The sequence below is a fragment of the Chlamydotis macqueenii genome, chromosome 2 (assembly GCF_036417535.1).
Source record: "Chlamydotis macqueenii isolate bChlMac1 chromosome 2, bChlMac1.mat, whole genome shotgun sequence".
Taxonomy (NCBI): domain Eukaryota; kingdom Metazoa; phylum Chordata; class Aves; order Otidiformes; family Otididae; genus Chlamydotis; species Chlamydotis macqueenii.
Window position 1 is genome coordinate 36,972,551 of NC_141557.1, and position 16,854 is coordinate 36,989,404.

Sequence of the window (16,854 nt, forward strand, 5' to 3'; positions counted from 1 at the left end):
ACATCATTTTAGTATCTGAGCACGTCTAGCTCTTAAATATTTTAAGTATCGTAGGAGCCCAGAGGGTAGGTTGATGCTTCTATCCATCTTGCAAGATGTAAAGTGATTTTCCCAAGGTGATGTAAGTATTGCAGCGGAAATGTACCCAGAAATTGAGCTCTTTGCCATGGATTTCAGTCCATTTCCTTTTTAAAAGTCTCTCTGATCTTAATTTATCTGGTACAATCCAGTTTAGAATGTTAAGATTGTGATTTTTTTTCAGGGACAAACCTTGAGTGGTCCATATATACAGTGTAAACAGAGTTGTTTTGCTAAACAGAATTACTCACTTTCACAGATCTCAAAACTAGAAGAAACTGTTACAAACCACTGGCTGCCTCCCCACTACAAAGTCCACTGCATGTCAGCAAGTAGCGATGTGTACATGTAGACGTGGCACTTCAGGACATGGTTTGGTAGGCATGGTGGTGTTGGGTTGACAGTTGGACTTGATGGTCTTAGAGATCTTTTCCACCCATAATGATTCTGTGATTCTATGATAGACTTCAGGGCTGATGGACCAGACTGAGCTGCTAACATCTGAACTGTTTGTTTCCTCCAGCTTTTTGAATATCACATTGGCTCTTTGCGGTGCATCTCCAGTTTTTCAATATCATTTTAAAGATGTGGAGACCAGAACTGAACTTGTAATTCTCTTTTTGCTCGCATTATCTTTTCTGAAAGGATAAAATATATCACAGGTGAGTGCTATTCCTCACCATGGGACTATGCTAGGAGGTCAGGCACACTTGCTCATGCAGGCTCACTGCTGAAGCCTACAGCCAGGTTCAGGCTTGTGACATTCTGGATGCAGGCTTTCCTTTCAGAGGTATGGCCAGAACTTTTTATCCAGTCATTTTGAGTTTTATATTTGACATTTGTATATTGTGCATCTTCTTCCCCCCCCTCCCCCAGTGGTAGGGGAGGATGTTTTGGTTTGTTGTTCTTTTCAAATGGCATCAAGTTGCACTGATTTGGATCTCTCTGTGTAACCATGCTGCCTTCGTTCATTTCTATGCCAGTCTAAGTTATTGCCTAAAAATTTTGAAATATTTATTTCCATCATTGATGATTTACACTCTGGAACATCACTCAAAATATTGTGATTTTCCTGACTCCAGGTACTTTGGAGACCTGTCAAGTAGCCTAACACTGATCCTATACCTTACTGAATGGCATAGCTGAGTCTGTAATATAGGCCGCTGAAGACAAAAGTGGTGGAGTTTGGTGAGATGAAAAGGGAGTAGTTCAGGCTATTTACATGTGTGGTTTGTTCCATTCTGTTTCCAAGTATGTACTGAATGTGCCATTCTTAATGGTTAGAAATAAAGCAGAATAACCCAATGGTTACTAGGGTAATGAGAACCCACCGTTCCCTTACCAATTCGTGTAAATAAAGTATGGAATTTAATTTCACTGTGTGTTACCTGAGGCAGCTCTGGCATCTGATATAATAAATGATCTTCACATTCTTCTCCAGCTTGCCTTCTGATTTTCACTGCAAGATTGAGATGTTTCTCTTTTTATAAATAAATAAGGCAGCCCCGCTGATGGAAGGGTACAAAGTAGCCTAAGAATTACATCTTTTGTCTTGCAGCTGTTTTTCCTCTGTGACTCAAAATATATTCGTCTTCCTGCTGAAATGCTTCTATTGCATGTGATGAGGATTGAAGATTTGACACCCATAAGAATTCCTCTTTTCATTTTTCTCTTGATACACCACTTACACATGTAGTATCTGTCCTTGTGCAGGTGTAGCATGAGTGTGATTCCAAGATGAATGTCTTAATCAAAGGAAGGAAGATTCCTTTCTGATCGTGTATCAAAAAGCAATATGATAAAAACACAAATTTGCAAACGGAGGGCACCAGTAGCTGAGTGGGTGAGATACTTACCTGGTGATATGATTCTTGACAAGAATTGTCACCGGCCTTGGGAGCGTGGGCAGCAAACAAGAAATCCGAAGGAGCTCTGACCACTGTGCAACACTACACCCCCGACCATCTTGACTTTGTAATGGAAAAAGAGAATCCATATTGAGCTGCTCAGCAGTGAATCGATCACCCGAGTCCACCAGGCTGGGCGCGGAAGATTGTATCTCTTACGTACATGAGGAGGAAGCAGAAACAGCTGGGGCATGGGATGGAGTTGTGCTTGCAGTGAAGGAGATCTATTGTAAGGGAAAGGTGGCTTGTTACGCTGCATTCTGGGCCTGCAGAATAGTGTTCCTGCTTTTTTTATGCTGCAAATTGTGAACAAATTAACATCTTAGCCATGTTAAAGTGATATCAAGTCATGGGTCACTTGCAAATATAAGTTGCCACAAGCAAGGTATTTGAGCCTTATAGCTATTTGGGTATCAAAAATTTCTATTCCAATAGCCTACTTGCTTGGGGGAACAGATCAGGCAGGTGAAGTGGACAGCTGGCATAATGTACGGACACTTGAACCCGGAAACGAAAACACAGCTGCTGCATCTAATTTTAAACATAGGTCTTGATCAGATCCCTCTAGATCCTGGTTGTCCTGCTACAGCAAAGTCGTTAGTGGGAGTAGAGGCGTGAAGTTCAAGATTCAAGGGAATCACCCTTGTTCCAGTTATGGTATTTCCATTTTTCACAGTAAGTATTGTCAGCTTCTGGAAAATGTGAGTGGAAATAGTTTCTGGCTGGTACAGGGTCTAATGCTGCTTACATGTAGAGCTTTTCTGGATTGTCATAATAGGCAGTGGGACTCGCTGTCCTGAAAGCACAAGGGCAGGCAGCACTGTTTGAAATTAGGAAACCATGTAACAAAGTGGGAGTTTTTAAAAATATATTTAAATTATATTTAAATAATATATGGTTACAGTATCAGTCACAAGATTATAATTCTGAGTTTTTACATCAGGTGTCAGGAATGCAGCCGGCATTAGCAGCGATCTGGAGTGCCATCTAGTGAGGCTCTGCAAATCCAGCTTGCTCTTTTTTTTTTTTTTTTTTTTTTTTTTTTTTTTTTTTTTTTTTTTAAGCAAGTACAAAAAAACCTGACAAGTAATACCATACTGGTATAATTCTGCATCTAGGACTAGCAAGTTAAACATGTTATTAATGCAGCAGCTGATTAAGTAATTTCAAGCACCTATTTTGCTTTCAGAATGCTATTACCAAGTTGGGTCTTTTGTTTTAAAGTGTGACGGTATAACTCTGCTTTATTATAACAGTGATGCTAAAATTGAGGGCTATGGAAAGATTTCTGGTATTCATTCTCGTTTGGAAGTTAGCTGACCTACAGGAATTTGCAGTATCTGTGGACACACGCAGCACATTGTCCCTCTGACATGAAGATTCCCCTCTTCAGTTAGCCCACTGTTAACCACGTGATAGGTTTAGAAATAACAGTTTTGCTGATTTAGATCTGCTTCAGGAAAGCAAAACGTTCAACCTTTTTAATGACTTTTTTTTTAATAACAGGAAACTTGGTGAAATAAGAGTAAAGAATAAAAAGATTTCTTTGTTTTATTACAAAACTTTTAACTACAACCTGATTTTACATTTAAGGACCTTGATTAGGCTAGAAGAGTTACTAAAATATAATTGTATTGTTCTAAAGACAGTATACTTAAACTCTTAAACTACTCACACTTAAAATGGTGTAAATCTCTGATGCACAGACAGTCTAAATTAGTTAATGATCACATTCAAATATAAGAGCAGTATGCAATTAGCTGTCTTTTTTTCCTAAGGCAAAGTGGGTAAAACAGATGTTTTTTCTATGGTGGCATATAAAATCTTTGTTGTAAAACATTGTAAATAGAATGAAAAAGCTAACGAGAGAGGCAGTCAGAGCCAGAGCTGTGGGGCAGAGACCATAAATGGCCAAGCAAGAGGTCACATTTCATTTAAGTGTGTCTCCTAATTTCCTTTCAATGGTTTTAGCACAGCTAGTATTAGATTTGTCTTCTATTTAAACTTTCAGGTTTCCTGCCTCCTATACAACTGAATGCTGTTCTCATTAATTTGACTCAAAGGCTTTGAAATGACAGCTGCCAAGGATGGCTTATTTCAAATCTTCTACCCTACGTTTGCTATGTGTCCTTTCTAAGCATATATTTTTGTTTGTACCTCCCATCTAATGCTCTTTTTGTCAACAGGCAAGTTCAGAGGTACCAAAATTGCGAAAGGAAGACCAAAAAGCACGAAATGCTCTCTTAGCTGATATCCAGCAGGGAACTCGCTTAAGAAAAGTGACTCAAATCAATGACCGCAGTGCACCACAGATTGAAAGTAAGTATGTGCTTCTGAGTAAGGTCCCTGGGTGAACTTTGCTTGAAGCCTCAGTTGTGGAAGCCAGCTGGACATTTTTCAAACGGAAGGGGAGGTTTGAAGTTCAGCAAAGATTAGCATCTTCTCAGGGCTTTAGGATGCGGAGAGGGGAGTCTTTCTAAACTTGCATTCTGCTCTAAGATCAACAACTATTAACACTCCATAATAAGTCTGTAACTAGATATCACCTTAACAGGCATTCCTTGTCCAAAAAAAAAAAATCATGAATGATGAAATCCTTGAGAGTTTCTCAAGAAAATAATTGTTTAAGTGGGAATTGTTAATTCTGGCGAAAGAGTTGTTGTTTCCTAGATAAAAAGAACAAAGAATGCCAAAAAAATTCTGGAAGCATAATTCTAATGTAGTCTAACAGAACATATTGCTGGTGTCTGCATTGATGTGAAATTAAAAAGTACCAGAGGGTGCTGTGCTCCAAGATGGGGGTCAGAGAGTAGTGGCACTTTACTGTATTAACCGTAACTTCCCTTGCTGAGCCTGCCTAAAGAGGGAAAAGTCTGGTCTTGACTATGTTGGTGCCAAGTCTTTGCCATCTGAGGACAAGGATGAAATGACTACCTGATATATCCTGGTTTGTTTTTGGTTTTTTTTTGTGGTTTTGTTTTGTTTTGCTTTTTTAACAGAACCCAAAGGAGCTAACAGAGATGGAGTTAATCCAGCCATTAATAAAGGTGGCTCTCAGCAGCCTCTGGGAGGCTTATTTGCTGGTGGTTTTCCTGTTCTCAGACCGGCAGGGCAGAGGGATATGCCAGGTAAGGGCTTCATTTGTACAAGAGAGTAGCTGGGGGGAACTGCAGTTTGGGATGAAAGTACCTTGAGGTTAGCTTTAGGGATTGATTTTTATTATGAACCCTTAATTCATCTTGTGACCATTGGAGGGTCAATTAGTAATGTGCTTGAAATAATCTTTCTAGATCTCAGGTGCCTTATTCCTTAAAATGTCAATAATAAGCTATCTCTACACTGGGTAAGAAAGAGATTGAATAGATTGTACAGAATTTTAATGGAGATTTTTTTTTACATTAGTTTAATGAAAACTTTTAATTGTGCCTTGAACAGAGTACTGAAATTTAAGTTTACCAACTTCAGCACAAATGGCAAAGAAGTAATATTTCCTTCCTTTCATTAGCATGTATTTCTGTGGTGTTACAGGTTTGTGTGTTACTCTAAGGATTTATATTTAAGATTTCTGCCCTCTGGATTTTGATCCAGAAAGGTAATTTATTAACCTGAAAAAGAAGGTTATTGTTGCTTCACAAAGGCAGGAGGAAGGCATCCATGGGATCCCTGCTGCTGCTTTTGCCTCAAGAAGTGCCGGCATCAAGGAGAGCTGACTTTGAGTCAGCGGCCGTGACCTCTGGCGCTGTTGGGCAGCTGGTGCGCTTGCTCAGGCAGCACAGAGCAAAGCAGGCATTTTCAGGGAAAGACAGAACTTGGTGCTACCTGTGGCTTTTTTTTCCCTGGAAGGCAAGCCCAAGAGGTGCAGCGCTACTTGTGACTGGGCTTCCTCACACAGCTTCAGCTGCTGTAGCTGCTTTGAGTTGTTCTTAGAACTGTGACCGTGCCTGTCAGACTATATGGCTATAGAATGAGATGCCTTTTTTGACATCTTGCTTTGTGAAAAATCCTTGACATTTACTCAGGAAAATACATTTTGTAAGGCAGAGTCTTTGAGAATTTGCTGTTGACAGTGCAACATTTGAACCTGTGCCTTCCGGAAGGCCTTTGAGGCACTACCTTTAAGAACTCGGCTTTTATCCGAGTTAAACTCCTCTTTTATCCAATTCAGATTTATGTAATGTTTGTGCAAATTTTTTAATCTTAAGCAAGTACTTAACTGCAAGGATGCATGTTGATGCATGTCAATCTACTAGTGCTCTCTGAGGCCTGTTCACTGGAACTCTCCATTCCTCCAAGCAGACGGCTCATCCGCGTTCGGCAGCCTGCGCTAGGCGGACGAGGGACCCCAGGCCTCTGTGAAAAGCACCCTCCCCTTAAACTGTTTGATTTTGCAGAAAGGGAGGCCCAGGGAGGGGAGCAGGGTCTCTGGGTTGCCATGCAGCTAACCACAGTCCCTGGTGCCCACAGGAATACATCACCTCCCAAACCCATTACCCCAGGGACAACCTGATGGACATGGGATGTTCCGGGAGAAATACTTTAGTTACTGAGAGTAACCACTGGGGAGGGGAAGACGAAGAGTTTGCTTTTTGCACTGTTTCTGCCCGATGAGCGGGTGTGAACTCCTGCTGTGATGTGTGCCGTACCTCTTTTGCAGCTGGGCGGCCCGGGCAGCTTCCCGGAGTGCGAGCAGCGGCTCCCAAGCCCTCGGCGCCAGCGAGCAGCGGCAGCGCTGCCAAGGGGAGCGGCAGCCCCTCGCTCCCGGCCGAAAGCCCCCGGGCAGCCGTCCCACCGGAACCTGCCAGCGCCTCCCGACCCGCAGCTGGCCCCGGGCCCGGCCGGCCCAGCCTGCCCGCCCCGCCTCCACCGCCTCCTGCTTCCAGCAAACCTTCCCTGGCTTTCCCTCCTCCTCCCCCTCTCCCCCCTCCAGCCGAGCGCCCTCCCAAAGGGGTCTCCCCCTCCGCCGCTCCTCCGCCCCCACTCCCCCCTCCTCAGGCTGACAAACCCAACAAGTTTCAAGCAGGCGCTTCGCACCCCATACCACCGCCCCCTCCTCCTCCTCCTCCTCCCCTGCCCCTTGTGCCCCCCTGCGGGTTTCCGGGCAGGACAACCGATTTCTCTGCTGCCGCCTCCTCTCCGACTGAAGGAAGAGACTGTCCCCCCCCCCCTCCTCCCCCTCCTCCGCCACACGCGCACCCCCTGACCCCAAACAGACTCTCCTTTCCACCCTCCCCAGCCTTTCACAGCGCTCTGGGCAGCGCTGATGTGCCCCCTCCGCTGCCCCCCAAGTCTCCCCACCTGCTGTCACAGCTCCATAAGCCCAGCAATATTCAGTCGCTGCCGCTTCCTCCCACCCCCGGCCTCCCCCAGCCCGCGGCGGAGATCAGGAAGAAGAGACCCGGCCGAGGCCCAGGTGAGAGCAGCATTCAAAGAAAGGAGGCTTTTTTCCCCCTGCCTTTGGCTAGTGAGGGCAATTGCACTGGTGGCTGGAGAGCTTGGAGGGGTGAGGATGAAGAGCACACGTAGCAGGGAGGTGAGGTCCATCATCTGGGAGGAATACGTGTAGGTCGCATTACACGTGAGACGTTGGGCTCTTCTTGGCGCTGGGCATGCACGCCATATAGTTTAATCCGCGATTCTGGGAAGCCGTGTTTTAGGACTGCTGGGCTGCTTCATCCTTTCATGTTGGCATTGGTGTGTCTCCAGCAGCACCATGACTGAGCTCAGAAGCAGTCTCTGAACAGTCTCAGGTAGGGCAGCCAGGTCTGCGGCTGTTTGAGTGTCAGCCTACCCACGATGTTCTGCTGCTGCTGTACCCGTGCAGTATCGGCAATGGGTGGGAAATGTTACAGGAGAGAATAAAACAAAGATGGTGTAGCTACAGCCGCAGATGAGCAAAGGCAAATATGGCTGCAGCCCTCTGCTTTTCAGTGAAGAGGAGCAGCCAGTGCCTCCTGCAGTCAAGGTGGAAGGGCCAAAGACTTCTCTGACTACTTGGGAAGCAGGGATATTGGCTAGTGTTTCCTCAGCAGATGGTAGAAGGAACTTTTTTCAGACTTCTCTGATGTAATGAAGGTAATAAAAAAACCCCTAGCCTAGATCTGTGTGGGTTTGAGAAAATGAGACAGCTGCTTAATAAGGAACATCTGAAGAGAATGTTCTGTACCCTGTATTTTAGCAGCCACATGTCAAGAGAAAGATTACTGGTTCCCTTTGACAGCCATGGGAAAGGCCATGTAAGTACAGCAGATCAGGTGCTTCATGATGGTGATTAATGCTGCTCAGGAACTGTCTGATGAACTGTTACTTTATCAGGATGCCTGTTTCTGATGGTGGTTCAACTTTTGAGGTTTCCATAAAATTAGCCTGCCTTTCTCTTGCTTACCTTGGGGGAGAAGCAGCTTTGAGAGGCTGCTAACTTGGAGGCTGTGGGCTTCTTTCCCCCTACCACGGTTCCTGTGGTAGGTCTGCTCAGAAGATAGAAACTTTGAAGGCCTTACAACTCCTAAGTGAAATGCACAAGAATAATGGTAATTCCACTGCATAGCTGCTGAAGTGTTAGAAAATTATTTTCTTTTAGAGATACCATCTAGTGGTTGGTTTGTGTTTGTTTTTTTTTTTTTTTCGAAAAAAAAAATGCTTGTTCTTGTGAAAGTGGAAGGATAGTCTCCCCCTCCAGACTGCAACAAAACCGTACTTCAGAATGTCAGACTTTCCCTAGAACTTGAAATAGCAAGCACCAACCAATTCCAATAGAGACTTAAATTTAATACTTAATGCTATAAATCTGTGGTCAGGCTTGACAGAGAGCAGCTATGAAGTTACACTACGATAGCATGGTAAACTTGCCCTAAATATTGCACTCCTACTTCTGTGTAAAGCTTGCTGTGGGGTTTGTTAAGTCATTATGATGTTTATGTGTTGCTTGTTTTTAAGGAACCGGTGCTGGGAAGCTAGTCACTCCTCCACAGCCGCCAGCAAGATCACCAACAACTGAACTTACGAGCAAGTCTGGAGTCTCAGCCTGGGCTACAGCTCATGACCCCTACCCACCACTTAAAAATGGAAATATGCACATCATTGGTAACATCACCTAAATTAGATCTCTTAGCCATAGTAAATTATTTTGGTATTAAAACCTGTGTGTGTCTCAGACCTCAAACTCATTTGAGACTTTCTCACAACAGTAATAGAGCAGTATGACGAGACCCACTGAAACATTTTTGTGCAGCCTTAAACAATGACAGAAAATTAAGGCTTTTTCACAAAGGTTTTGAATCACCCAAAAGACAAGAAAAGCATGCACTACTTGCAAAATTATTTAAGATTGTGAAAAGTTGCTTTGGTGTACTTGTATTACTATTCTTGAAACCAGTTCATGGACATTTAGTAGCTTCAATCCTATAGAGCGAAGACTGCTAAGAATTATTTTTGTGGTCTGATGAATTGGCCATTCATTTTTGCTTACAGCTAAATGGCTTGAAAACCACCTAGGAATACCTCTGTTACCACAATATCATCAATGCAGAACACTGGAACAGCAGCCAGAAGCTTAACTTCAGTTAGTAGCAGGCTGTGTTTGCAATTAAGACAGAAAACTTGGATGGCTCACAGAAGTACTCATCAAGATTGTTTATATGAAATGAGCCGCTATCAGTTCCGGGAAAACAAGTCAGCATTTTAAATTGAAATTACTTGTGGCTTTTTTTTTTTTTTTAAAGTCTCTCTCTAACAGTGACTAATGTTTATTTCCCTGAAACTTGCCAGATGACTTTGAATCTAAATTTACTTTCCATGCTGTGGAAGATTTCCCCCCACCTGATGAATTCAAGCCATTTCAGAAAATATATCCCAGCAAGATAGCCAGAGGTAAGTGTGTAAACATGAGAAGATCTGATAATTACCCAATAGAATTAAAAACAGGGAGTGAAGCTGAAGAACAGAAGCCAGCATTAATGTGAAGAACTGGGCTGCTAGCATAGGCACAGAGAGGAATAGGATTTGTTACAGTGGCAACAGGGACCAAAGATACAATGAAAAGCACTTTATTAAAGTCTTAGTAGCTAAAAATAAAATTATGTGGCTTGACATGCAGTCTGTGTTCTTTAGATTGGTGAACTTGCAGAGCCCCTGATACTAGAAGTAGTGATGTCACATAACAGACTTAGGCAGCTACTGAGTTGGGTTTTTTGTTCATGAACTTGGGAAATCACAAGAGAAAGGTGACTTGATCACTGTTTTCCATCATGTGTTTTGATTTAAATCCTATGCATGCTGTTTTACACATCTGAATAACAGAGAGACTTTGTACCTGAACCTTGTCAGGAAAGTAATGAATGACTGAACCTTTTTTTTTTTTTTTTTCTTTTTTTCTTTTTTTCCCCCTCCCTTAACTTAAAACTTGGTATCGGGGCACTGTTGTAGGAGCAGAAGTTCACCTATCCAGCTTTGAAAACTGGTAGCTGAAGGTGCTGAAAGATCTCATGCCCATATTCTGCTTTTTATAAAACCCAGTCTTTCTGTATTATTAGATCAACTATTTATCTCCAACTTTTCATTAAGTTTTTTTTTATTTCCATGCCAAAGTACTTTGTGGGACTTTTCATAGGAGCCTCAGTCAGTCTAAATCATCTGCTGTATGATCTGATCAAAGACTTTACTGAAGGGCTACAGAGCATGCGCAATATACGTCTATCAGTTCAAGGGTAGGAGTTAAATGCAGCATCCATGCTGTAGAACAGCATCCAAAATACATATCCAAAAATGTATCTGTCTGTCTCCTCTGATTAAACCTGTTCTATTTACAGATCCCTCTAAAAATCCTCCATTAAGAACACATGTGAGATGAGAAGAGTCTTCTGATGCTCTCTGGATTTGTATTAAAAAAGAACAACGTCAAGATAAGATAATACATAAAACAGAAGGGGTCTCCATTACAGTGACAAAGATTGTATTTAAATTGCAAGTGCTGCAATGTTAACATTTCTATCAACTGGAAAAGTGGTATAAATGATACTTTTTAGACTGGCCTACATACTACAGGATGTAGTTAGTACAGGCTTTTAAATTATTGTATATAGGTGGATATTTTTTAAGGAAAGCAGCATAAAATTTAAATTCTTTGTAGTGGTGAAACAATTCTCTTTCTTGTTATGCTGACAGATGTTACCTCAAAATACTTTTTGCATTACGTGCCTGTAGTTCATTTTCCCCCTTCCATCATAATTTTAAACTAACATGCTGCCTTTGATGTTTCTTCACTTCTTTTACTCTGCCTATCCTTAGATCGCAGCAGAATGTCACTTTCATGAACAGATGGGCCAACAATCCTTTTCTGATCAAGCATGATGAGGAAGGAGATGACAAGGAGCTGTGGCTGCTGTTGAGCCTGCCTCCTAGTGATTACAGATCCTTATAGGATAGTGTCTGAAGAAGCCCAGCTGGGTAGGGTGGTCATGGACTTAATAAGACAAAAGTTTTCCAAACTGGAGGAAAATAAAGTTGTTCTACTGTAAGGAAAAAAAAAAGTGTGTGTGAAGATGAAGTATGTATGTATGTTAAGGGTGCATGTCCTGTTTTTTCCTGATGGCAAAGTGGATATTTACCATTTGTGTGACAGACAGTCTTTACCTAGCAATTAGGAGGCCTTTGGATGAGGGGTCCAACACCTACATTTTAAACAGGCAACCTCAGCTACTATTGTTCACCTGTAGCAGCAGTGAGGATTCATTGTCCAAAATATACCACATGGAACAAACACTCCCCAAAGTGGTTGCTCCCTTGAAAAGAGTTGGTTGAAAAAAGTAACCTAGCAGTGGACAAGACTTGAGCTTCTGCTTTTAATATCCAGCCTAGGGTAAGGTCTTTGCATCACAGGTGCTGGAGCACATCCAAAGAAAAACAGTAAAGCTGGTGAAGGGTCTGGAGAACAAGTCCTGTGAGGAGTGGCTGAGAGAATTGGGGTTGTTTAGTCTGGAGAAAAGGAGGCTGAGGGGAGACTTTACCACTCTCTACAACTACCTCAAAGGTGGGTGGTCACTGTCTTCTCCCAAGTAACAAGTGATCGGACAAAGAGGAAACAGCCTCAAGTTGCACCAGGAGAGGTTTAGATTGGATATTAGAAAAAGAAAGTCTTCAGCAAAAGGGTTGTCAAACACTGGCGCAGGCTGCCCAGGGAAGTGGGGGAGTCACCATCCCTGGAGGTATTTGAAAGACCTGTAGATGTGGCACTTAGGGACATGGTTTAGTGGTGGACCTGGCAGTGTTAGGTTGGACTTGATGATCCGAAAGGTCTTTTCCAACCTGAACAGTTCTGTTGATTCACCAGCTTGAAAAAGGGCACTGCTGTTCTCAGGCGAGCCTGGTGCTAACAGCCAGGTTATAGTTCTGGCATTAATGTATATAATTGCCAGTAATTCCCCTCAGCTGCAGCTGTAATAATATTATAGATCACAGGTGAAGATCTTTCCCCATGGCTACGCCTTTGTACAAAACCATTTGGAAAAGACAGGTAACTGCATCTTTACATACTTCTGCTTTTCTCTGTTCTTGAAACAGCTCAGTTAGTGATGCTGTAACCCCTACTCCCACACATGCTCAAAGCGTGAAGATGTATAAAACTAAGCAGCTTTTCACTGTAGGACTCTAATGATGCTTTCTTAGTATTTTTCTAGTCTATTATGATACTTGGCTGTACATCATGTGAAAAGAAAAAAAATAGTGATGCTTTGACCAATACTTCATGTCACTGTCATTATTCTAGTTACTTGATAAATATGCATAAGTATAGTAATAAGCAGAGGTCAGCATATACATTGCATCTTAAACAACTGGAAAAGTTTAATACTGCTTTGAATAATATTTTGTTACAGTACTATTAAAGCTGACTTATTGTTGGTCCTCGTTTGTTCTGGAACTTGTGTACTGCTCTGTAATAAGTATCTTCATAAGGATTTTCAAACTACTTAATGCTAGACTACCTGCCAGAAAATATTGAAATGAGAAAAAAATTTACTTCTGTTTTTATTACGAGTAGGGGTATTTTAGAAGCAAACATCATCCTTCAGGGATGAAATCAGAAAGCCTGTGCATATTTGCAAGCATTGGTGAAATGCTATTTCCATATATACTGGATTGTTGTTCAAGATCTGTTGAAGCTTCCCAAGTCACTATTACCTGGAGATACAGAGAATCTTACCAGCTGTCACCCAGTGGCCACAGCTGTGCTCAAGACCATGGGACATTTTAGGGCCACAGATGTGCTCTTGTTTCTCTAAGTTATAGGACTAGTGATTGCACTCAAGCACACTATATATTTTTTAAATGCACTACACAGCTGAAGCAAAAGCAAGATATTATTAGAAAATTACTACCTGGATCACTGTGCTCAAAACAATTTATTAGTTCTGTCATAAAGCAGTTCCAAATAAGGACATAAATTCCCACAAGATAATTGCAAATGTTGGTTTCTTTTTTTAAGAAACAGGCAAATTATGATATATTATGTTTTTAGCAGTAACACGTCTCCCTCCACCCTCTCAAAGATTAGAGATCAGAGTTGTGCAAAAGAGCTATGTGAAGTGCTATATCCTAATTTCTGCCCTCTGGATAGGGCAATCATTTTATCCCTGTTCTCCCCTTGTTCACAAATATACAGCTACTCCTATCAGGATGTAAAGCGCTCAGCAAACAATAGCTTATAGAAGCACCTTTGAAGTTCAACATGGTATGTGTTAAGTGTACTCTGATTAGGAGTATTTTAATTCAAAGTAGCCTTTCATTCCAAAAGTGGATTTAATGGGAAATCCATTTACTTCAGTTGTGGACAGTTGGCAAAAGCACTCTGCTCTTTCACCTGGCTTCATCCAGCACAATAATCTCTGAAATAAAGTGTGCCCCTTGCAGTCCCTATTCTGGCTACATAGATAGAAGGTAAGTTTTAGTGTTTACTTGCTTATTTTCTTCTTCCCTTGTCTCCATTTTCAGAATACCTAGGTATGGGGCTGTTCCTGTAATAGAGAGCATGGGAGGAATATATTGTGAATGGGAAGATTATTAGGTAGGCCACAAGAGAAAAATATCTTCATGTTTGCTTTCTGTAAGTGAAAAGGCACAATGTTTTCTTGTCCAATTGCCAATTGTCATATAAGGCAAGTAATGAGTCTGAACAGAGCAATTTCTTTCAAAAAAATTCTGAGAATGCAGTGTCCAGTAGGGCAATGGCTGTTTCCCTAGTGCACAACTCTTACAGTTTCAAGTTGAGGTGTTGCTGCCTTGTAAGGAGCTTTTATTTCCTCAATACAGAAGTCTGTGGTTCTTCACCATTCTAACTTCCACGTATTAAAGAAATGGACTCCTTGTCTAAACCTCCAGTTAAAAAAACCCCAACCACCTTCACATGACACAGGAAGCAGTGTCTACTGGTTTAATTCTTAAAGTGTTTGTCCTATTGCACTTCTACAAGAAGGAAATACATGAAAAGCAGGTCTGTCTGAAAGAAAGACACTCAAGGAACAGAAGCATGCTGCAGAACTGCACTTAATGTAAAGAAACAAGAGACAGCCATTTCTAAGCCGAACCAGTTGGATTGCCACACCCATCAGTAACTCACTGGTATTTAATGGATTCATCAGCCATGTATGCTCACCACAGAGATTACTAGGAACTGTTCAGTAGTACAAAGGCAGAAAGATGGAGAATAGTCAGGTATTGATCAATGTCCAGTATCTATTCCCTCAAAAAATTCCAAATTTGTAGCTTGTATATAAATATGACACCTTATTAATTACATCTTACAAGCCAACAGGTTATCTGTAGATGCCTTAGGCATCCAGGCTGGCTCTGCGTTTTAGTACTCAAGTACTACAGCAGCAGCCAGGTGCATTACAAACACAAGCTTCCTTAAGTTGGGTGCAAATGAAGGCAAAATTTAACCTGGGAGACCTAATTCTGATCATTTGCACAGGCATAATGTCAGATGCTGAGTTACTGCAACCAGATATGCCCATATGAGGCCAGTACAGCAAGGTCAAGAACTAGGACTTACCTTCCTGGCCCCTCAAAACTGGGATTTCAGCTCTAACATTCTTTGTATGAATTAGCAAGACAAGAAAAACGCAAGTCAGCTTTGCTGCAAATCTATTGCTGAGCAATAGAGGAAAAAACAGATTGCTTTCAATGATGATATGGCAGTTAGCCTGATGAAGTTAATCTTTTGCTTTAATTGGTTGCCCAACATACATATTTAAACATTCTGTACTAAATTAGCCAGCATGCACACAGTAATTGGACCAGTCAATGACTTCCTCCTTTCACTATATACATACACAAACAGGAACACCACAAGATTGGACAAAGGAAAGCAATTTGTTAACCAGATACAGCTAGCAAGTAATATTTTTTTCCTCTAGAAATGTTTTTCCTGCAAATTCACAAGTGTGAAGACCTCCTTTCAAGGCTTGAAGAACTCTGCAGTCTTCCAGTGAAAAGGCTAACAATAGCCACCGTAGCTGAAATGAGATAAAATTTGTTTAAAAACTGTTCCAAGCAACAGTGAAATTGAAAAAAATTTGCCTGCAATGTAGCATAGGGAAAAGGGACTTTGGAGACAATCTGAGCAGATGTACTGAGGTAGAAAGGTGGCTTTGGACCAGAGTCTGAACACCCTTAGCTTAGTGTAAAAGAGAAAGAGGAGGATCAGAATCAGATCCAACATTTCACACTCACTGACACCTCGTACCGGAAACTCAGTATCTAAAGAACTGAAGTGTTTACTTACTTTATTTGAAGAACTTTAGTTCTGTGTCAACACAGTCATAGAAAAGATCCACTACTTCAGCAGGATCCAGAACCTCTGTACGAGTAAGGATATCTTCCATTGCTTCCAAGCCTTGTTTTTCAAGGTCTAACATAATTCTCATCAGTTTCTGCCCTTTATCCTAAGGCATGAAACAACCACACTCAATTAACCAGCAAACAGGCTTGTTAAAGAATTTTACTGTTCTCTTTTGTTATGGAAATCTTTTCAAATATTTTTAAAAATAAAAAAAAAACTTTTTAAGTACAAAGTATTTCTGTTAATAGTTTTTTGGATGGCCAAAGGCTAAAAGGAACAGCACCGGACACTTTATGTATTAATAAAAATAAACAAGAAGGAGTTGCTAAGTTTAAAGCAGAGAAGGAAGATGGAGAGGAAGATGGACAGAGGAAAATGGTATAAGGCCTGTACACACGAGAAAGAGGTAAAGCAACTTCTTAAGGCTGTAAACCCGCAAACAGAACTATATGAGAAGACTAGAAAGCCTCAGAACTGTACAGATGTGTATCTACATGTGTATCTCTCAGATCATCACCTGCAAGATGATGATTAGATCTGAAATTATGTGTAATGTAACAGCATTAAGACTCCAGATCCCAGGGAAAGCTTTCTGTGCCATTCTGACTTACTGCTCTTCATGTTTCTGGGCAGGAAATTCACTCCTAAACAAGGTGTCATTTTGTTTATCCACATATTATTTAAAGTCTACTTTTTTTTTTTTTAATTGAGAAGTGCTGTTTGTTTTGTTTGCAGCTTTCAAAATTCAATTCCAGAAAAAAAGGCATTTAGAATGAGCAAAGGTTCTGAACTTCCCAGGATTTATACCAGCATTGTGCAGAAAAAGTAGAGCACCTAAGCTAAGGTTTAGGCTCTCAGATGGGCAGTTTTTACAGCATGAAGCCTGATTAAAAACTATATTTCCTTTTCTGCCACCAGTTTTGGCATCACACTGTAGGACTTTAATAGGGAAGAGTTCACAAGATGTTAACATGCCTCTTCTAGGTCTTCCCTAAATCAGCATCTCACGTAATGCTGTGGGAGCCAGCTGCACATTGA

The 16,854-nt window shown here is 41.5% G+C and overlaps 2 protein-coding genes across 6 annotated transcripts in view; one reads left to right on the forward strand and one right to left on the reverse strand.

Moving 5' to 3' along the window:
- The window catches only part of WIPF3 (WAS/WASL interacting protein family member 3), a 35,919-nt gene extending 23,022 nt beyond the window's left edge, over window positions 1-12,897 (forward strand). For 2 of the 3 annotated variants that reach the window (XM_086742593.1, XM_086742594.1), the window contains exons 3-8: window positions 4,172-4,304; window positions 4,985-5,113; window positions 6,640-7,395; window positions 8,919-9,065; window positions 9,750-9,851; window positions 10,790-12,897. In XM_086742593.1, the coding sequence (XP_086598719.1) occupies window positions 4,172-4,304; window positions 4,985-5,113; window positions 6,640-7,395; window positions 8,919-9,065; window positions 9,750-9,851; window positions 10,790-10,830 (1,308 nt within the window). In that variant the 3' untranslated portion in view covers window positions 10,831-12,897. Of the gene's footprint in view, window positions 1-2,565; window positions 2,661-4,171; window positions 4,305-4,984; window positions 5,114-6,639; window positions 7,396-8,918; window positions 9,066-9,749; window positions 9,852-10,789 lie in introns of those variants that run through there. The other variant, XM_086742595.1, reaches the window with a different exon arrangement.
- Window positions 12,898-13,359: 462 nt separating this feature from the next.
- SCRN1 (secernin 1) overlaps window positions 13,360-16,854 on the reverse strand; it is a 41,759-nt gene continuing 38,264 nt past the window's right edge. For all 3 annotated transcript variants that reach the window (XM_086742598.1, XM_086742597.1, XM_086742596.1), the window contains exons 8-9: window positions 15,760-15,919; window positions 13,360-15,490 (exon numbers count right to left, since the gene is read on the reverse strand). In XM_086742598.1, the coding sequence (XP_086598724.1) occupies window positions 15,761-15,919 (159 nt within the window). In that variant the 3' untranslated portion in view covers window positions 13,360-15,490; window position 15,760. The remainder of the gene's footprint in view (window positions 15,491-15,759; window positions 15,920-16,854) is intronic.